General features: G+C 44.8%; 2 protein-coding genes across 4 annotated transcripts in view; one reads left to right on the forward strand and one right to left on the reverse strand.

Annotated features, from left to right (window-relative positions):
* The window catches only part of LOC131262006 (phosphopentomutase), a 63751-nt gene that overhangs the window by 23098 nt on the left and 17670 nt on the right, over positions 1-22983 (reverse strand). The gene's annotated exons all lie outside the window — the stretch shown is intronic.
* On the forward strand, positions 1814-13103 carry LOC131262008 (START domain-containing protein 10-like). The gene is made up of 4 exons (XM_058263900.1): positions 1814-2105; positions 11514-11652; positions 11753-12023; positions 12591-13103. The coding sequence occupies exons 1-4, from the start codon at positions 1814-1816 to the stop codon at positions 13101-13103; spliced, it is 1215 nt and encodes a 404-aa protein (XP_058119883.1).

A 22983-nucleotide genomic window follows, 5' to 3' on the forward strand; every position in this document is an offset into this window, starting at 1 on the left:
ATATTACCTTGTGACGTTTGTGAATGTTTTCCCCTTTTTTCCTTTGTGCCGCCCCTTGAGCTTATATTTCCACCGGTTCAATGTGTGATTTTCTCCGTCCTACTAACGAGCGTTGCCACCAGTTGCTGGCGGAAAAGGATGTTTTAGTAAATTATAAGCCCCCCGTCCCACACTCGTGTACGCAAAGTAATACCATCGGTTGATTACTCTCTGCAGAAAGCGTACCTTTTATGACACCCTTTTCCCCGACTCGTTTCTTTTATGGCATCGCATTGGAGATGAGCCTTGATTATGGCTAGTTGCTCGTAAAAGTGAATTGCAGTCCCATGACGACAACGTTCCGCTGAGGGAGAAGGGAGGTGAGTTCGGGTAGAGTAGCCGATAAATCTGCGCTAACGTTTGGCACGCAAAATTCGCTGCTAGCCTTTGTTGTTTGGTGGCATTTCCACCTGTACATTTTCACCCGAGGGGACAGCTCGAGGGGAACCCGAGAAGCAACGGACGTGACATTTAACGCATCAACGAGATTCGGAAAAATCGATTCAATTGCTATTTGCACACTACCCCATCCAGGTGTCCAGATGGAAAGGTGTCGGAGTTTACTTTGCCGGTTGCGATGACATGGAATGTCACCGATGACCGAACCCTTGCTTCCGATGGGAGGGGTTGGTTTTTCCACATGGTGAAAAACATAACCTATAACCCCCAAATGGCGGCCGGTCACATCATGATGTCGGACAATTTGATTTTCGACGACTCCTAATTGTCTCCACACACACGCAGGCACACATTAACACCCCTGTCTGTGCCGCACCTTGCGACAGTCGTGAGCAGCGTTTCACCTTAATGAAGATAATTACATTTAATGCACGCATCGCTAACCAAATTGTCGAAACCCGAATGGCGAGTTACTCAATGTCCCGACCGAAACCCGCCGGTGGGACCATTTGTATTTGTTTGTGTTATTTATTTTCTTTCGGTTCGATCCTCCTCCTTGTGACCTTGCCCAACCGACCGGGTACCCTTTTTTGATTAACCGCGGGTGCCCTCTTTTGGGGATTGGAAATAGCGACGAAAATTATAATTTATTCCAACAACCAATCGATATCGCGCGCTTTCGCTGCGGGTGAGGAAAATATCAAGATGAAAGTAACTCTGTCGCAGGGTGTGTCGGTCCAACGCCACAATGGAGAAGTAGCTTCCCTTCCTTTTTCCTCCTGCACAAATAGAGGAAACGAATTTCCCGGAGCTGCTCCCACGCAACGAAAAAAAAAGAAACGGAACTCAAGAAATACGTCAATCAACTCAGCACTTCAGGAGAAGTCCCTTTTGGAGGAATCGAAATTCGGGAATCTGGCACGGTTGGGGAATTTACCCAGTCCCTAGACTGTAGCGGTGGTGGTGGGTGGGCTTTACCACCCCCAAAAGCGTCTAATAATATCATCCAGCGAATAATGAAGTATCAAGGGAGGGCGGAATGTTGTTGGCGTCACAACGATGGCAGGCGGGAATTAATATCTTAACTCGATTAAGACTTTACGGTGCAACCTCGCCCGGCTCTCTTTTCCTCGCTGCGGCATGGGAGACCTTCCAGCTGGGTATTTATGGTTTGATCGACTCCCCTCCCCCCACCCGCCACCCATCTTCAGGCGCGTCGAAAGATGCGCCATTTCTTGGTGGGAGAATGTTTTTCATTACCATTTCCATCTTCTCTGCTTCTCGGTTTCCTTTCGACGATAGGACTCATCCGGACCCGACCGCCCCCACCCACACCCAGCACCCCAGCGCCACCAACCTCCAATCCGCAAGGCGAATGGCACGAATAGCGGACGACAGTGACTTCGAAGCGCTGAAACGACTGGTCGACAATCACGACGGCTGGACGCTCGAGCTGTCCAAGTCCGACACGCAGGTCTACACGCGACCGGTCGCCGGCTGCAACTTCAACATGGTCAAGATCCACACCGAGTTCGCGGACGTCACGGCCGACGTGGTGTTCGACGTGCTGCACGATCCGGACTACCGGAAGGTCTGGGACTCGCACATGCTGGCGAGCGAGGAGATCGGCATACTCAACGTCAACAATGACGTCGGCTACTACGCAAGTAAGTGCGCCGCTTCACACAGCCGGTTTTAATCGCTTGATTAATGGCCAGGATAGCCCCGGAGGGAGGCGACGAACGCTTACTTCCTGTTGCCGGCGGGTGTCGAGTGTTTGATTACACCCCCGCACTGCGATAAAACGTTCGATAGCACAGTTTGATGAGCGATAAACGAAACACGTTACGTCCCGTTACGCGGCTTTGGCACCCTCGCGCGGCCTACGCATTTTCCTTGACGAAGGGAAGAAAAAAGAAAACCTCATGTCGAAGATAAACAAGGTAGTTGGGTGCGAATGATATCCTCCTTTACAAACCAAAAACAAAAAACGGTGCCGTCACGAATTACTCACCTTAAACACCCTTGTGTATGGTTAGCGCATTACGGGCACCCCGCGGTGTTTATAATACGTCACGAGCGGCCATTTTCATCCTGCTCACACACACACCTATAGACCTTGGCACAAAAAACCCACATCAACCCGGGGCTTTGAGTGATTTTCCCTTTTGCTACGCGTTATCGCCGACCCGCCAAATGTGATAACCGAATCGCGCGGTCGTAAAGCCCACTTTTACCCACATCCGGGGAAAGCTCTTCGGCACCATACTCGTCGACCCCTCGTGGACGTTTTGGGGCCGAGGAAAGGTATCCCGTTATCGCACGTTATACACACCGAATCGCTTTATTTATTCAAATTCCCATTTTACGCCGTCTTGGTCCATTTTCGCGAAAACGGCACGAGATACGTTACCGCCTAATCCGCGCGCTATGTAAAGAGAGAGAGAGAGAGAGAGCGAGAGATGTCCTTGCAGAAACCATTTAGAACCAACGGCCGCGTAAGGGTGGCTTTTTGGTTAAATTAATTTTTCATAACACCCGTTACGGAGTCGGCATACTTCATCAACACATTGACGAAGACCGAAGTGCCGGAACCGGGGCTGTTAGTATGTTACACAGATTTGCAGACCATTAACGGTAGCTCCAACTAGCACTCCATCAACATACGCACACACTCTCGCTCGCTCACTCCGTTTTTCCCACCAAAGATAACGCTCTTAGGCGGCTAATCGGAGTCAACTGCGAAGGTTCTGGGAAAAATCTGCCGCATAAGCTCAACAGGGTGGGTTTAGCTTAGCTTAAGCACTCAGCATAACGATAATTCGTGTAATTAAATGTACGACCCTTTTTGGGGGCGGGGAGGGTTCTCTTTTCATCGGCAGGCACGTGCTGTTGATATTGCCGGGACGATTTGTGGAGGACGATTTTGCGCAACCTCACGTTTACCGGCACGCGTGTGTTTTATGTTGAACCGTTTGATGCAGGGTTGGTTTCAAAATTTTCAACTTTAATTGTACGAGCGTGGAACCAATAAATGGCACGATCCGAGCCTTTTAGGGAAAAGCCACCCCTAAAAGTACCTCATCCGCGGCGTCTCCCTAGTAACTGTCGCTCTCGCTTATCGTTACTTTCCAGCAAATATTTTCTCCGCCAACTTTATAGCACTTTCATTACGCAAATGCTACGGTTATACGTTTGCACAATTGCTCGCTATCAATATCGCTCAAGTGGAACTGCGAACCCTATGCCCCTGCGTTCCCCCCCGGAAAACACACAGGCATCGTGGTTTTAAACACCGTAAGCTCGTCGTTGCTGCAAAATGAGCTACATGTGGCACCGCGTTTGCGGAAGGAACGAGCTCAAGCATCTTACTGTTTCGTCTAAAGTAACCTATTAAGCTTGAAACGCAATTGAAGCGTGGCACGCCGCCGGAAAAAGCCCCACAAACAACCGTGAAGCAGAGGGTTTTCCATCGGCCTTCCGGTTGCGGGTGCTCGCTCGCTTTACGCTTGATTGCGTCAAGCGGGAGTTGTTAATGGTTTCATTTGTGTAGAAAAAAAAGGGAACCAAGCTTGAAAAGGCAGAGTACATGCTGTGTTGTGGGGGTTGTCGCTAAATTTGGTTGTCTTAAGGAAAAGTATTATTTGATAAAATTTTCTGAAAAGCGAGAATGTAAATTTTCCCAGCTGTGTGATTATTATTTCGTAAAATGAACAAAAACGAATAATACTCGCGCGAGTTTCCTGGCATCACGAAATAACCGAACCCCCACACGCTCGGGAAACTTTTGGCCGAATACTTTAACTTATCAGAAAACTTGAAACCGCTCATTACCATATTCTACACATCCTTCGTGCGCGGACCAGCTGAGCAAAAATACTGCACGAGCAACAACGAAGGAGCGGTTGTTTTGATTTGCTTACATTCCGCCTACGCCTGGCAGCGCGTTTTTCTTTCTTCTTCTTGTTCAATGTTTTGTTTCGCTTCAGTCATCCATAAAGATAATAATCAAAATTTCACATCCAAAAAGTCGCAACGACCGCCGAGTCGGGAGCACCATGTGTAAATGCCGCAGTCGATGGTTTGAAGATGTAAATTGGTTTAAATTGCTTCGGATTTTGCTCGACTTGTTTCTTCTCCTTGCCAGCCCGCGGAGTTGGTAACGAACTTTTTTGAGAACACTGTTACAGCATGTACCGTTCTACACGCGGGATACGCACAGGAGTTAGCTACTTCGGCACAAATTTTGCACAACTTTTCACCCTCAAAGCACGGCGAAAGGAAGGTTCCATTATTCTATGCGGAAAATTGATGAATCTTCAGTATTACAAGCACTGGAAGGGCCCGTTATGCTTTTGTCTGTTTTTCTATCTCTCGCTTCGTCGCAGTAGACAGCATCGCTGTAAATGCTGTAAATAAATCCGACTAACAACGAGGCTAATGACAGTAAACAAAGTCGTCCTCTGGCTGCCTGGCAAAGCGATGGGGACAGGATCTTCTTAACCTTTGGGTGTTCGATGTAACGCGAGGTGAATGTCTCCCAACAACTTTTTGATACAACAATTTGAAACAAGAATATTCAATGATCAACTAGGGAAACTTATTATTTATTCTTTTAAAAAAGATACTACTTAGAATACAAATTCGAGATTCATGTGAATTTATATATTTGAAATAGCTTTCAATGAAGAAATTAAAAATAAAGACTCTTTACTTCTAGTTAAAGGTTAACGCCATCCACTTTGTAAAGCAGCCATTCCAGCGTACAAACAGATCAGATTGTATCCCTCGCGACATCCCAAAGATCGCCGGGACCAACGGGTCCAATTTAAGTCGTTCGTTAGACGAAGGAAAATTGATACGACGACCGCCGGGAGAGAGTGTACGAGTGTGCCTCGCTTTTGGGGAAAAACCGTCCCGCAGGCGTTAAGCGGCTAAATTGTTGTGATTCCGTTTTGCCACTGCTTTCTGCCGGCGATCGCCGCATCTGGGGGACGGTTTTCTTGCGAAAAGCCTATTTTTCATATCGCCTGTATGGTATCGCTCCTTTTCGCGGATGCCACACCACTAGCATGCCCCACCATCATCCCGGGGGAGGATAACATCTAAAGTGGTTTCGGCTCAATCTGAGCTTTCGCAGAATGGTTTGATTATTTGCTACCCGTCGGCCGTGTCTCATCCGTGGGACGAAACAAATGAGGTGATGAAAATGTTATCCCCGGTCGACCCATTCACTCAAGCGCATGTTCGAAGGATAAGAAGTGAAATCCCGGATACGGCTCGCTTGATAATTTCCCTCGCTTGTGAAGAAGGTCTAAACAAGAGGCGGGGTGGGTGTAGGAAATTTGACAAACCTTGTTTCCATCCACTCCACGCGTCGAGCAATCGATGCGAAGGAAAACACTCCTCGGCGTTCCGAAACCAGGAAAGTTCCTGCCCTGCCCTGGACGTACAAACGCCCCGAGATGGCTCTAAGACAATATTGAAATATAAACCACCACCAACATCCTCTGGATATTGTCTCTAATTGAAACAAATGCGACTCGTTCCCGCCAGGAAAAGCGATGCTTTTTTACTGTTTTGCTGTCTCGATTTTCCCTCGACTTACTTCCGAGAAAGTTTGGTGGGCGTTCATCGCACCAAGATTAAGATCCTCCGTCCGGTTGGTCAGAGAGGTTGCTGCTTCGCCGGAGTAGAAACGCAATATGGGTTCTGTGAAATGCGATTGATTATTTTCGAGCAAGTGCTCTACTCTACCACTTCCCCAAGTGTTATTGTTTATCGGGAAAAAGTTAAGAGCGGATGCTCCGCTTTTTTCCAGGAAAATAATTAATACGCCCGTTGTTGTTTTGCGCTGCAAATTCCTGTTTCTTCAGCTGTTCATCGCTTTGCAAAGATATATATTTTCATACCTAAAGGAAGTGAGAAAAATATGAACTGATAACGTTATAAAAAATGCATATATAATTTCCACTCAACCGTACATAAATCCCTGTGCGATTAAACATAGCAAAATTGCTCCTGGATTTTACTCAAACGATTGGAGACCGTCATTCGATATAACATCAAAACCATGCGGTACTGGTGCCATCGATGGAAAATGGCGAAGATGTTACAGTGATTTTAATGGAAAATATACACACACACACAATCACCCACAAATCGATCAACTTCTACCGCAGACCAATTGATGATGACTTGCAAAACATAAAAGGATTATTATTTGCCGCAATTTGTGTTCGATTTCTACCCCCTATTCGTTAATTTCCGCCCAGCTCAATGCGGCGGTTCGGAGGGTTTTATGTTTTATTTATGGTTTCCCATTGTTTCAACTCGGTCGAGAAGCTGTCATTAAAAATATCATTACAGTTACATTGACAGTAACTTCCGCTTAAAGTGATCGTACATTGCACCAGCTACTAAAGGGCGGGCAAAGTTGTTTGCTGAAGGGATGAAGTTTATTTCCCGCTCTCTAAATGGCCTTACCCACACTCAGTAAATAGGCTCTCGCACACAGGGCGCACATGTTTCAATGCCCTCCGGAACCCAGATACCAGCTACCCGAAGGACCCTTTGCTAAACCGATTAATGGAGCAAAATATTCTTGGAACCGCTCAAATCTAATAACCACAGCCGAGTTGAGAAGCTGCACGGCACTCCAGCGGGGAAGGAAGGGACACCGAAGGGACCGGATGTGAACCGATGGGGCCGAAGGTTCCCGCCCGCCGGAGTCCGGAGGCGAAGCGAAGCCGTCGAAAACCACAAATTGAATTTACCGCTAGGTAAAGCTCCAGCGTACATCCAGCGAGATTCAGGTTCAAGGTTCGCAAAGGGTCTAGCGAAATCCGACTGTGAAGCAATTTCGGATGGCAGCTTCCGAGGTCCGCAGGGGCGGTTCGCGAAAAGACCGGCGGGTGTGGGGGGGTTGGGAAGGCAGACCCGCGGTACGTTTGATGTTGGTTTGCAGATGTCGAAGTATGTCGGCCCGAAAAGACGACACCGATGGAAAACGGGGCCGTATTCGTCGGAGTACTAATTGATCACCGTGCAGAGGAGTGGTCCGATTGGTCTTACGGAAGTTCCGCTTTTCATGTCGAAGTTGTAACGACCGCGGCAAAATAGAAAGCAATTCCATGCCGATGTCATTTAAATTTCAAATATTCTGATTCAGGTTCGATCGGTAGGATTGAGAGAGGTTTGATTTCGAGGTAATGAAACAACGCCACCGAAAAAAAAGAATTCGTGGAAATTCATGTGCGTGGACATTTGCTGTGATTGAAAATTTGATGGAAAACTGGAAAATGGTGAAATATAAAACGATCATTCAAACATCCATATTATGACGAAGAATACATGTTTGCGATCTTCGAACTTTTTACACTTTTCAATAAGAAATATCGCCTAAAAATGGTCTGCTTGATGCTAGCCATATCCGAAGATTAATTGTTTTCAAATTCTGCACTTATCGAATGGAACATTTGTTCAATTTAAAAACGCTTCGAAAACAAGCTCAAATTAAATTCCCTTCGAAATATCACCGGCTGGTTTCGTCTCGCGAAAAAAAAATACACCACAACATAAAGCGGAGAAAGAAATGAAAACTCCAAAAAATGAAATAACGCTGCAAGAAAACTCTTCTGGTCTCCGTGAGGCCATTTTTCTTCCGGACCACCGGAAGCTTCTATCCCATTTCACACCATTTCCATTGCTGTTTTCCTTAGCTTGCACATTTTTTTTTGTTGTGGGTTTGGTTAGCTCGTGCTACTCCCTAATGCAGTGAACTGGTAATAAAAGAGAAAAGTTTGGCATCTTTCCCTCATCCGCCACTCGCGCCCATCCGTCACCACACGCCGGGTCGAGTGGAGATATATCCGATTGCCTCTCCGGGGGCATAATATTTCACTTTTCAAGCGGATTAGCATCGGTTTCATATTTCCATCCACTTTGCATTCCCGTCTCATTTCGCAAGCACTTGCTAGCGAAAGGGGGAAGGGGGAGGAGGAGGATGAGGGGGACATGAGGTTTCAGTTGCGGGTGGTTTCTATTTTCCTTTTCCACTCTACTTGTGGTGTTGATCAGGGGAACGGCGTGTTTTTTTTTCCAAAAGTATTGCCATCATATTAGCATACCAATAACCCCGTGGGATGGAAAACGTTTGGGGGATGCAAAACTGTCACAAAAATGAAAATAATTACGAATTAATGGAGAAATTTTCATAACAACAAAATGCTTCTAGTCCTTCTACCTACGGCTAATCTAAGTTCCGACTCGTTCTTCATTGCAACTCATCCAGATAATCCGGTACACATCCTGTTAATCTTGAATGCTTCCAAAACAGATCCGCCCCTGGCTTGAAGTTGGAAGTCGCAAAATAAAACACATATAACGAGTCACGATTGTCGGTGGGCTGGTGCTCGAAAAAAAAAAAAGGCTGTCGTGCACCAAAGTAAGGTCGCTTTTCCCTCGCGGGACATTTGCGACGGCGAAATAAAAGTTGAACGTCCGCATGTCATAATTTAAAACTTTGACGATATAACTTTTATTTTATCGTTTCACTTTTTCGGGGCGCCCAAATATATTTTCTAACACGTGGAAATTACATGATAATAATTGGTCACGGGGCATTCTGAAAGATTTATTATCAAGAAAACATTACTCCAAGTATAAAAGTAAAATAGAATTATCAACCATTACTTTAAGCAACAATAAATATTACACTTTAATACAAACATTCTCGTTACGAATGCTCCATCAAACTTGTGAAAATTCCGCAAAAGGGTCTAATTGCAAATATTTGACGGATGTTTCTCACACTCCACCGCTTTTTCCCCATCGAGAACATCAATCGACAAAAACAGTTTAACGAGCCCAACCCTCTGCTTGGGAGCAGCACCGCTCCTGACCTAGCCAAACAATTTCCCCCTGGCAAGCTGTTTTCTAAGTAATTTAATCTAGTCCCGCATACCGCTCACCCTTCGCAGAAATCAACCCCTCGTTTCCATTGCCCCTCCTGCGGTCGAAATATTCATACTTTTCGATATTTTCTCGACTCCACATCTTCGCATACTACTCCCACGGCACTCATTAGGGTGCAAAAATCTCAAACATATTTTCAACCGGTTTACATCGTTTACCTCAAGAGTGCCGGGGCAAGGTGGGTGATGAAAAACATTTCACGAGTTTATTAAAGCTCGATGTAGCACGCCACTCGCCGTGGGACTAAAGTATATATCCTGGGTCTCCGTGAGTGTTTATTTGCGCCTGCGGTGTTTTTCGAGTGGCAAGGTGAAGGAAAACAAGGGACAAAACACGTAACACAGCAATTGAAGTATGGCTCCATGGATCTGGGGCACAAAAATTAAATACCATTTACTCGCCGCCACGTTATTGGCTGGTCAGTGGAGGGATTTTTTTACTTCTAGAAGTTTTGTTGAACATTTTATGTTCGTACAGAAAATAAACTATGGCAGCGAAGGCAAACACGTGCAAAGTAAAATATACCATCCGTCCAGTGCACTTTCAATTTGTACTGAAAAGAGTATTTTTAATTGCCTTGATAAAATAGAAAGAACAACGAAAACAATGATTTGTTTCAACACAGTCGCATAGCCATTTAAGTGGAATGCATTTATGCATGTTACTTTAGACACAGACGGTTTTATTCCGTTTTGTTTCTGTTTTAAACATAAAACGGTCCGTTCCTGCGGTATTCATGAGAAATTATATACCTTTATGATTATGCACATACTAATAAACCGACGGCGATATTTGAGAACCGTTTTTCGAGCAATATATACCAGATGCTTGCCAACGACAAGGACCCCACCGACGACGGGACGACATAAAGTGTGGAATTGATTTTTTACGATATTTAATTTCGTTTTCCCACCCGTATTTCGCCTTCAATTTTATCCAGTCAATATTAAAGCTTACAGCAAGGGAAACAAATTTACGGAATTTCGAGCAATGTAAGCGAGCGCCTTTCTATTAACAGCACCGTATAGCACCTTTTATTATACCGATGGAATATTGTTGGCGCTGGGGCGTTCAACCGCATAACTTTTCACCTGTCGAGGGAAATCCGAGCACGTCTCTTCGAGCTCCATTCGCTCTTGCCTTTGCTTTACCTCCACCTCGCTCCTATACACGATGTACTGCATGGTATTAAATTAATTAGAATTCTCTCGTGCAAAACAAAGGAAATAAAAAAGAAAGAACTGACCGTTCTTAGATCATGTCCTGGCGAAAGGGCCGTGGTAGGGGCCACGGGTGTGCATTGTAAATTCATGTTTCATCCGAGGAGGGAGTCCCCGATGCCGGTGACTGCATGCCAAACAGCGTGCGCGTATAAAAGGACAAGCAAGAATATTTTGCATTCAGTGAGTAATGGACCGTGGCATATAGAACATTTGTTCTCTGGGGATGTTTGGATGGAAAAAGGAATAGAACCATCCATTTTATGAATATTGAACCATTTCAATGACTGCCACACCAAAGGGAACAATTGTGTTCGTCGTATGCACAGCTAGAGCGACTCATAGATGGAAATTTCTATGTAGAGAAACTGTGTTTCATTTTTTCGAATTTCATTATTAAAAAACCCCATGTTGATATCCTAAATATTGTTTGAGTTTAGGATTTGTTTTATATAAGATTGATAGTCCGTAATGTATCATTGCTTTTTGAAATACTATAAGGCAGCTGAGGATGTCTCTTTTGAAGAATGTTCAATCATTGATACCATCTATCGTGGAAAACTGCATCAAAAGCGATTCCGGATGGCATTTCTTTTTACGGGTGCACATTTATCAAGCTCGCATTTCCTCTACTGTTCATCTTTGAACTCATATTAGTTTACGGGCTACCGAGTTCCAAAGGGACACGCTTCATTTTGCACCCGTTCACTTGAGATTTCGAAGAGTACGAATAGCAAACCGGCTTCGCCCCCATTGTTGAAGGGACCGCTCCTTTATCAGCCCTTTTCTCGCTTTGTCCGGTGTCACCCAACCAAACGCAACCCCTCTTCCATGGCACTGCAGTAGGTAACAGTGTTGCGATTCGTTTTTTCTTTTCAGTGTCCTGTCCGCCACCGCTGAAGCCTCGGGATTTCGTCCTGCAACGGTCCTGGCTCGACACCGGTCCCCAGGGCGAACAGATGCTCCTTTCGCGCTCGGTCCCGCACAAGAACTACCCACCCAAGAAGGGCTACGTACGGTAAGGATGGGCGGAGCAGCCATACGTACGCTGCAAGCTATGCTGGAATGTGTGTTTCATTGAATTTGTCTTGCCATGCGTGTTCTCTTGCATCACTCAGCGCGATGTCGTACATCACCGGGTTCGTGTTGCGGACGAAGGAAAACTCAAAGACTGGCTGTATACTTAAGTACGTAGCGCACTGCGATCCGCAGGGTACGCTGCCACCCTGGCTCGTGAACAAGGTAACGCACACGCTCGGCCCACGCATGGTGAAGGACCTCAAGAAGGCTGCCCTCGGATACGCCGGCTGGAAGCAAACGCAACCGCACCTGCGGAAACCGTGGCGCTTCCCGGAGGAAATTCGTTGTCCCAGGATATCCATTGATGATGTAAGTCTTAGGCGTAAACATAGTAAGATATTTATTTCATTTTGAATTTCTCTTTCATAAAAGTTAAGCAAACATCCCTTTGGCGGGCAACGTTTTTCCGTTCAACAAATTGATTAAATTGATTAAATTTGTTTTATAATCCAAACAAAAGCAATTTGCAATATTTTTTTCATCATAGATATAGGTATAGAAAATTATTAATTTGTTTGTAATGAATGCAGAATAAGTACAAAGTTTATTTAATTTAATTTGGCCAGTACCATATTGAATAATTTTTGAAAATTTGAACGAAAACCGATGACTATTACTACCGATATATTGTTTTTGTTTCCGCAACAAGACTTCAATTCTTTCATATGTTTGTTAAATAATATTATTTTGTACTTGATGGATGCCTGATCGGTTCAACATCGATTTTATCCTAAAATATGGCCGCAAAAGCGGCATTTTACTGGTATCTTATCTTACCCCACTTTCCTCTACACTTGAATATAATAGAAACAAAAATCGCATAAAAAGAATTGCTACACGAGGGCTAATAAAATTTTTATTTCTTGCATTTTCTAGTGCCTTGACACGACGGCCGGACCAGTAGCACTTCCTCCAGCGTTAGGATCGGCAATGGTCCTGCCACAGAAACCCCAACAGACCAACAGCGGTAGCCAATCGCAACCGGTGCAAACCACCACGCAACGAAAGCTCCCTCAGCTGAAGACACAAACCAACGGCCGCGTGCTACCGATACTGCATAAAAAAGCGCAATCGACACCCGCCTCGCCGGTGGTGGAGGAGCCCAAATTTCTGCGCCGGGAAGATTCGAAGGACATCAAGCTGGACGCCAAAGAGGGCAAGAAAAAAACGAAGGACACCAAGGACGCCAAAGGTGCCGGCAAGGACGATAACGCTCCGAAGAGCATCAAGGAGCTGGAGAAGGAAGCGAAGGCAGCGGCAAAGGAGAGCAAAAAGTTGAGCAAAGCGGCCGCCAAGGAGGCCGCCGCAGCCGAGAGTGCGCTGGCGAAGAAGGACAAGAAGGAGAAGGGACTGACCAAGCGGCGGTCACTGTTGAATCTTAAGTTTTAGATGGAAGTACGGGACGGGTGGGAGGTTCCAAACGCGGAGATGAGGGCAGACTTGAATAGGATCTTCATATCGTTTAAGCTCCTAACAGTATTATGAAGCATCGAAGGAGAACATAAAACGCACACGGTGGGACACGTGCCGGCGAAGCAAAATAGCATCATTGTCCCGGTGGAAGCCACCGAATGTGACGACCGTGTTAAGAATTTGACCGCAAACGTAAAACAATAATTGAATGATACGACATATTTCACCCGGGGGAATATTTTATTATAAAATACCTGTTACGATTTCTACTGAGAAAAACTACGGAAAAAACAATCAACTGTTGGAGTGAGTGTGTTTGTGGGTTAGTTAACCGTTAGCAATATTTTGTTTATTCAATCACTTTTCTATTCCTTTTTCTAACCAAGAGAACTGTTCCTTAGCATCTACGAAATGCCGTTTCATCCCATTTACCACAATGCGCCTACACTACAATTGTCTCGCAAACCCAAACACATTAGCATATTAAATGTAGTTCATTGCACACAATTAATTGAAGTAATTATAATACTTTGAGAATATTAGCTTTTCTTTGGAAGAGAAACTCTTATCGGGTATCAAAACATTTTACATTTTTCACCCGAATGCTTAAAGTTTACGGTTCTACAGTATGTCCTGCAAACAGAAGTGTACAGAAATATCCATCGAATGAATATTATAGTGTAAAATAGCGAAACTCTGATCTCGTGCAAAGCCACAAATGTAAATGTTGTTAGCAAAACAAGACGAATAAACCCCTGTAAATGTTGTTTGAACGTAGTAAAAAAAAATAAACGCAAACAAACGAACAAACCCAAACAGCCATCGGAATACAAAGTGATAACATACTTAGAAACCTGGTCAACCCGTTAAACTGCAAAATACGGTTGCGAGGTGCCATAAAGTGTAATAATTATTGCCGTTACTTTCGAGTGAGACGCGCATTTGTAGCGTATAATAAAATAATATAAAACACTTGTCCTGGTGAGGTTTATGTCCACCAAGCGCTATCAGCGCGGAGGTTGGATCAGCATTCCACTATAGGAAGATCAGCGGAATGTTAGATAAGCTCCCAGCGAGCGTCAAAGCAAAGATAACCGAGACGATCCACAACAAGGAACTAAGACTTTTCTCCTAGTATTACAACAACATGAAGAACTAAACCAAAAGAAACGAAAACTAGCATGTGTAAAACCCCCCTTCCTGAGGCCTTTCTCTCACCCCAAATTAACTTTTCTCTACTGATAAAGATAAAATTACAATTTAACAAATGTTTCGTGCATCAGACTCGAGGCAAAATGTCTGGCCGAAGTGTGGGCACCCAAACGACGCGATAGTTAGGAGCTAAATAAATATAAAAAGATAAACATATTCGTAAGACCAAGTAAATACCAAGTGTTGGTAAATAGAGACACACTTGAGACACAAACCAATTAACACTACAGCGTTGTGACTAGTGGGAAAAACAAACGGAGAAGCCCTAAACGTTTGGATGAAATTTGCCCGACATGACTGTTACTGTACTGTAGATCTTCTATCGCCAATTAGGATGAAACACTAGCGTACCAACAAGGGTATCCCGGAGTTGGCGTACCAAAACGTAACGCAACGGAGTCAATGAGCGAAAGACCACGAACGGACGCAATCGTTGTATTGTGTTCTTGTTGGCAGATGTTGCTTTTTTCTAATTCACTCTCTTCAAACGACACAAGGAAACGTTAATTTCTAAGCTACCGTAAGTGTATGTGTGTGCGTGTGCGTATCTGTAAATGTGTGTAATTTGAATGTGCATTACCAACGTGTAGTGAATAGGATGCAGGTGACTGAATGCTCGGATGTAAACAAATGTGGGACAGGGAAGGAGGGCAGGCAATGGACCGAAAACGGATCACGTTGGTTGTTGGAAAGTTGTTCGTTGTTTGGAACAGGTATAAACCATTTTTTACACAGTGGGAAACTGTGGGAAAACCGGTCATTACTGTAGTTACGTTGGAATTGTAGGTTGTTAAAATAAACGAAATATCATACGAAACTGAATGTGTTTTTATTTAGCTGTTTCTTCCCAGTTTTCATCAGCCGGAAAGAGTATTTTCTTTTTTAACACATTAAATTACCAAACAAGCGTATTTTTACATCATCCGTCCACACCAAACAAATATTCATTGGGCAGCGAGCGGAAGGACTAGCATATTTACATGCAAAAACGACGCTATTCTTATCGAGACAACAAATCATTCTATCGACAGCCTTATTTTACCCCAGAGCGTGCCGGCGTACAGTTTGAATGATGGAGCATTTTCCAGAATAAACGATCGTACCGTGGGGTACCCAGAACTCCGCTTAGGTTGATGTTTCTAGCCACTTATCGACCAACATGTATCAATTGATTCGCTCCACTGGCGGCCAAAGTGAAGGGTTTAATTTATTGTGCCGATTCGAACTGGTTTTGTCGAAGCGAAATATCAAACGGAAATAGGGCAAGAGGGATAAATTTATTTAAAATGATATATCAGGTAAACAACATTAGCGATTTATCGGTTGGCAAGTTCAATCCACTTATGTTAAATTTTTTTAACAACGTTTTTTATCATTCAGAGTACCTCACTTTGTGCAGCAACTGACTTAGGTCAGCACAGATCTTAAATAATACGCTTCAATTCAACTCCAGAAACAAAAACCTAAACAAAATGAATAACAATGATCAAATAAAAATCAAATAAAGCAAAAAAAAAACTACTTCTTACGAGAATTGCAAACAAATGTTATCGTATGGATAGCTTTGTGTAGCATTCAAAACAAAGAAGTCCAAAGTAATGCAATAATTAACATAAAAGTTACACTCATAAAATATTTCTAGTTGAAACGGTAGTTTAGAGTAGTTAAGTACTGGCAGCATTTGACATTATGCACTAACGGCATCAACTTTCCACTGCGAAACAAACGATTTAATTTGAAAATGGAGGGAAAATCAATGAAAAGTACCAAGAATTGCTTTAAGCAGATTTTTTCGTCCAAAAGTTCAGGATCTTAATAAACAAATTACAACCAGTTTATTCGATCACCAACTTTAAAAATTGAAAGCGCTGCTTTTTTGTCGGGCACAATTGATAGCCAGCCCTATCTCCCTGCAGACACTAAAACCCGACGTCGGAGGACTTTATCGGGAGGCAATAAAACTGCAACCCTACTAGTTTTCCGCCGGACGCCGGGAAAACCCGTGCGTACAGCCACACTGTGGCGCAAATGGACGCAAATCGGGCCATATCGTCTTTCTCGAATCGTTGCCATGCTGGGTTCGCTGGCGCGGATACCAAAGAGCGGGTGAGGCGGCTACGCCACGCCGTTTTAGTTTTTTCTTCGCTGTGCACTTTTCGCCCTCTGCGCAGGCGAAACCCCGCTGTAGTGGAAGTGGCGCGAAAAGTGTGTGTGGCGAAAAACGGGCTGTTGACAGGCGAACTCTGCGGCACCATATATCCTGGATGCTCCAGGGCGCTACAGTACTCCGGCGACAATCAACAGGTCCGGATCTTCGGGCAGTGCGCGCACAAGGTCCCGATCGCACGGTGGCCGGAGGCGCCAAGGAAAGGAGAAGATATACACACCGTTTTATATGGCCTCCGCCATGTGCCACCGGTGATACGCACCGAGCTCATCCGCGTCGTGGATAAGCACGGAGGAAAGATATGTGACGGCGCGAGTGAGTGGAATCATATTTCATCCGATTATCAACGGGACGGTCCGTGATGCTGTTGGTGGTTAAAATCCACTCCCAAGACACCCTTCGGCTGCCCCAAACTAGCAGAACCAGCTGCTCCGATCATGACAGTGAAGTGTGCCAAACGGTGCCACGTTGAAATGTGTCATACCGTCGGTTCCGTGTTAATTAGTTCCGCCACCAAATGATATCGTTACCGATTGCCCTAAGTAATTTACAAGTGACAAGGTTTTCAACCGGATTTCAGCACCTGATGGAGCTGCAAATCGTTGCTTGATCCAAATCCCGCGAGATGTAGACGGTCAGTGCGCGCCAGGCATCTACTTTTGAGGTCGGAAAGAACAGATCTCGGAACGGTCGAGTGCTTTATCGAGGAGTGTGCTCGTTTGACCAAGTGTACGCAGTTTGTGGCGGGAATCAGATGAAGATGATGTCCACACGGGACACGGAAAGTGTCGAAGAGCGGTCACCTCTGGACGAGCAGTCGAGTCCCTTCGGACCGGCGGTAGTGGTACCGTCGCGCGGGCACCGTTCTGCACCCGGAAGCGGTGGTCGGTGCCGGAAACGGCTGCTGCATCTCGGCGACACGTTGCTTTCGCTGTTCGTCATCACGCCGCTAGCGGTGGCCCACTGGCGGGGCACCTGGGGCTACATGGATCTCCACCGGCCGCACTTTCCCGGCTGGCTGTGCTTCGTGCTCGGCGCCACCCTGCACACCACCTTTGCGCTGCTCCGCGAGCCACTGAATGCGGGGCTGGCGTTGGCCCAGAGCGCACCGAGGAGTCGCACCGGAACCGTCAAGCGGTGGCTGGTGAACCGGGTGTACACCTATGCGTTCAGCATGGGCTGCCTGATGCACTGGCGGGGCGGCTGGGAGGTGATGGTGTCGTACTTCGGTGAGTGTCGCAGTGTCACGTGTTTTGTGTGCCGGTCTTTCGTCTAAAGTCAAAAACCCGTTTGCGAGCACGCAGTCGAAGAATGTGGTACGGTTGACCGGCCTCGAGGCGTTCCATTTACAATTGCTAATGATCTGCTAATCGGTTGAGTGCAATCTAATAGGGCTGATTATAAAAATCACCTTCCATTACTGGACCGGTGGAGCTTTTCTCATGAGAAAGATGCAGTTCTATTAGCAAAGACCCACATTTCCTATGATCGAAAGTGTTTGGATACAGTGAATTAAAACATTCTCGCATAGTATAGTTTATCTTTTCTTTTAGATATACCGCAATTAAAAATATATTTTATTTTTGGACGTACAAACACCTACCCATTATTTTAAACAATTTTAATAATAGCAAACCCTTTTGGACAGAATTTATCTATGTAGTATTTATTTTATTGTTGAAAATTAATTGAACTTGAAATATGTAATTATTACACTCTCTAGCTTTATGTTTATAAGTCCTTTTGTCATAAACAAATCAAAGCTACATTCATTTCATACATCTACTTCAGTTACATCAAGTTACAGCTGATGCTCTTATTTTACTTGTTGCATAAACATCAGCATCACCAATCTTAAATTTTGTTGGTAGATCTTCAAAATTATTTACAACCACCAAAGGGCTGAACAAAATTTGAATCTAACAATTTCTACATATTATTTAATATGTATTTTAATGAAAGCCGAAAGAAAATATATCATTGAACAGATAGGAACGCACAAATTGGTACAAAATAACTAATTTTGAATCTGATATCAGTGTGCAACACCATCGCTACTTATCGAAGAAGTAATTATGGATGACGCATGGGAATACTCGATTCTGATAGGATTGACGTCAAGTTTAAAAAAAAAAACAAGGTGACGAGCCAGTTTTAGTTGTCCCCAGCTTCGAATACCAGCACCACAATATAAGCTATCTGACACATTTGGTTAAGAGTAGTGTTAGGTCGTGTGCTACTGTGCTACCCAACATACACAGCACAGCAAAGTGTGGCACCACACACGACACAGAAAAACATTGTGGTACCACAGTAAATTTTCATAGCATTATACCAATAAATGTTATGAATTTGGTTCCTTGGTATACCAATTCCATAGCTACCATTTTTATGTGGCTCGGCATCCCCTAGTGGGATAAGGCCTCTCTCCGAAGAGAGTTTTTGTGACCAAAAGACGGTATATTATAGATCCGTGGTCAGCCGTTCATAATACCGGAGGGTGCTAGACTCGAGATTCCCTACCATAGCTACCAAATTATAAGAATAAAGTGTATAAACCAGTCTTGTAATTTTGAACATCGTTATCACATAATCTTTACATTATTATTTGTATAAAAAAATGCAACCATACGAAAAAATGCTACGATTCAAGCGCGATAGGACCAAATCCAAGAATACAGCCACGAATGCCACGAATTTAAAATTCCAAAAACAGAATTTTTGAATAGATTAGCTTTTAACGACTACTGATTTCTTATAAGGAACACATTTTAATTTGCTTTAAATAGCTTATGGATTATATATTAAAGTGTTGAATGGAAGTGTAAAGGGCTAAAGCCCATATCGAGCAAACATAGTATCAAGTAAAATTAAGCACCTTATCCTAGTTGTTCCTTAGAAACTGTGTACCAATTTTGTATTGTTCAATCCTGGGACACTTTTCCATCCTTTTGTGGTTTTTTGCGCGCAGAGTTACAACACTCTGCACACAATTTTTGAATCAAACACTTTGCACACACTGACCATTTCGAATCGAAAAGGTGTTGCTGAATAAATAGAGATGATGTATGACTGTAGGATACTTTACTGTGCTACCACAAATGCACAGCACAGTAAACTGTGTTTGGTATCACAGTACGGTACATCAAAAAGTGTTACTTGACCCAACACTAGTTAAGACCGTTTCCACTTCTTTCTGGACGTATATCTTTAAAACATATATCTTGAAAGTGGCATTGCTGCCGTTGCGACTTAATTGTGCAATAAAATAAACGGTTTGCAAATGTTTGATGAAGGTGTGTTTACATCGCAATTGCAACTATATGGAACCAGTTAAAAATAAAACCTGACTGTTTAATAATTTGATTGCAGAGGAAATTTCAGCATATCAAGTTGTATGGAGGAGATAACGAAAAAAAAGAAAGACAAAAACACATAACGCAGCCCAGTTTCAACAGCACCATAAATCAACATACAAAACGGCTCCATTTTATAGCTATCATCGCAACCATCGGCGTCTAAAAATAGCGACAACGGTAGTAAAAACGAGACATCAACTGCCCTAACCTTCCTTCTTTGAGCTCAACCATTCTTCCGACCATCTCCGATACATTTGTGCTACCTTTGGCAACACGGCGTAAAGGGTGTAACTGTAACCGTCCGTAAACCTGCCTTTATTTTGCACATTACGTACACACAATTACGCGGCACGACTGACGAAGGGGTAATTACGACCTCCCCTCCCCCCTGGCGGACCCGGACGGGTCACTAATAAATGCAACAGTTTCCTCAGCTGCATCTATTATGGCGATTAGCTGAAACAGGCTCCGATGGGGAGCCACGCTCGGACCGATGACGCCGGGGAACGGTGGACAACTATTTTTTCAATCGATTATAAAGCCCTTAATCCAATCATAAGCATCTCCGTGTGTCGCGCGGTGGTCAATTAAAGATTGATCGCGAAAAGGACATTCCTTGCGTGCTGTTTGCCGACTTCAACAAACACCCTGTTGTGTGACAGAGCGTGATGGTTTTGGTATGTCTAATTTGCTTTGCGGAAATGGTACAAATTTGTATTGCACCCTTCATTTGATAGCCTTCCTTTGTTTGCGACCATCCCGTTCGTCGCCATCTTCATCTCGTTGTTTTTATTTCCTTTTCTTCTCTCGCAATCTTTCGCAGCGTTTAACCCGTGGCCGGCGCTCACCGTGTCCGCGATCTGCCTGATCGGGCTGGTCCTGTTGAAGTCGGTCCGAAATCTCCTAGCGCCACCATTCGTCATCCTCACCGACCGAAAAGAGGCAATGTTTAGCTTTCCGACGCGCTTCAGGATGAAGGTAAATATTTGCAGCACCATTAAATCGATTACGAAACAGGACCGAGGGGGGACTCTGAGAGCCTACCGTGGTTTTGGGGATGGCCGTGGCTCGCTTTTCGTCCCGTCGTTTGTTCGTCGCTCAGGAGCAACATCAACATCTGCCCGACATAGATTTCGTCCTCGTGGAGATGTTGATGTTTTTGAACGGCAGTTCAAGCTGTGTTCTCCTCAAGGGTAATTTATGCTCGACGATGAAGCAAAAATGAAAATGTTTGCATCTTTGCTAGAAGATTTATCCAATTCTCATTTAGATTTCTGGTTGTCAAACAAAGACCAGAAACCTTGATCGAAGGGAAGCTTAAATTGAAAAATTGTGAAATTATTTTTAACCAAGAAACCACACGTTGTGACCATGGACATAAACCAAAACAATTACTTAGCATCAGTCGCATCATTACAAATAAAATCCAAACGGCAGCAAGTCATGACCAGCTGCTCCATTATCCAATGGCGCCATTTTTATGCTCCTTAAAACCATCGTATTATCGATCATGAAAGTTTCATCGATAATACTGATGATTGACAATGATAGGCAATTAAAAGGTGCCGGCTGCCCGCGCGAAGATTTGTCTTCATCACCAGATACGGGCCCGCTTTGTTCCGAGTGCGACTCTGCCCCACGACACCCCTCGATCACGTGTCCTTTTTCCTCGCTGGTTGACTCAGAAACAGAGGGCAGCGTGGTACGTGAGGACTCACCTCGATACAACCCACATTACGGGCCGGCAAGAAAGGTAAAAGCGATAAGGGAGTTGAAATGAGCGTGAGAAAAACATGATACTGTCATGGCGTAAACAAAACAACCTCTTCTCGAAGCCTTTCGTCATTTGTTTACAGCTGGCTGTCTTCGGAGAAATTCTTTTGTTTCACACCTGTCTAGTCAAAAAGTTCCCAATCGTTCGCTATCATTGTCATGCAGAAAAGGCCTCAAAGTATTAGCTTATCAAACAAACACGTAAAGTGACACCAAAGCAAAGAATAAGAAATATTCGCAAGGCACAGGCAATCGTAGAGTTATGACGTCCGATGCCGCCGGACTTCGCCGACACCCACAATTGCTGTGCCATTGTCAATTTTTGGTGTTCCCGAATTAGCACGCAGAAGTCCATAGTCGAAAGGCACTGGAGCAAAAACGCGTAGATGGCCGATCGTTGTAGCCTTAGATAAACCCGAACAATAAGACAGTTGCCAACGGTTACCCCATCACCGTTCCGCGTATCTCCTGACCACCGAGACGATTTTGAGGAAAGTTTCTTTCTAGAAATCGGGCATATCAGTCCGAAAAATTTCCCGCGCCTCTTACTTAGTCAATTCTGAGCTCAGTATCTCCAAAGCGGAGAGGAAGCCGATCTTTGATACAGATCAGCGTATCAGCGTGCAGTAGGTTTCCCTGGAACCAGGAATTGAGCCGAAGAGACATCTTCCATTCTCGCGGGCCGTGCTGCGCTCGTGTGTGGATGATAAGCGTAAGCGCTCCAACGACAATCTTATCGATACACTATCCGACCGCTGCGAAGATCTCCGAGTAAAGATGCATCTTCTCCGTCCCACCTGTCAACGAGTCACGCCAGCTCCCAGGCACGATAGGATGCTTCTTCTTACGGCCGGTCATTATCGCCCCCGGGCCCAAGAGGATCCGCCCGAAACAATGTGTCCCCGCCGGCGTCCGCCACACATCGACGGTGCACATCAACAAGCTGGCGGCGATGTGAAACTATAAAGCCATTGACACACTTCCGACCATCAGTCTTCCGATCGGTGTCGGCCGGAGTGCAGCGGTTCTGATTAGGGTTGCGCATGCAGCAGCAAGAGCAGGAGCTTCTCGAGTCTTCAGGGCAGTTGGATCGTACGTCGAGAGTGTGCCGATCCGGGCAGTGCAACGGGAGGAGTCTCCGTGTCAGAAGAAGCGCCACTATAGGAAAGTTACCATCATAGCGAGCGAGTAGGATTTACCGTAGCGATAGTGCTGCCAGCGTGCAAGTGAATGTACAACAACGGGAACAAACGACCACGAGTACGCCCCACCAGTGCCAGAGTGCGTGAGCGATTCGGGACATTGGCGAACAGTGTGTGCGCCCACAGGACTGCCGATCCGGACT

This window comes from Anopheles coustani, chromosome 2 (genome assembly GCF_943734705.1).
Source record: "Anopheles coustani chromosome 2, idAnoCousDA_361_x.2, whole genome shotgun sequence".
Lineage (NCBI taxonomy): Eukaryota > Metazoa > Arthropoda > Insecta > Diptera > Culicidae > Anopheles > Anopheles coustani.

What these genes read in the sequence shown, in the direction of transcription:
- LOC131262008 (XM_058263900.1), top strand. Translation starts at nt 1,814, where the DNA reads ATGGCACGAATAGCGGACGACAGTGACTTCGAAGCGCTGAAACGACTG. An exon ending in TGACGTCGGCTACTACGCAA is followed by an intron (nt 2,106 to 11,513) that starts GTAAGTGCGCCG and finishes TTTTCTTTTCAG; the next exon opens with TGTCCTGTCCGCCACCGCTG. An exon ending in CCAGGATATCCATTGATGAT is followed by an intron (nt 12,024 to 12,590) that starts GTAAGTCTTAGG and finishes TGCATTTTCTAG; the next exon opens with TGCCTTGACACGACGGCCGG.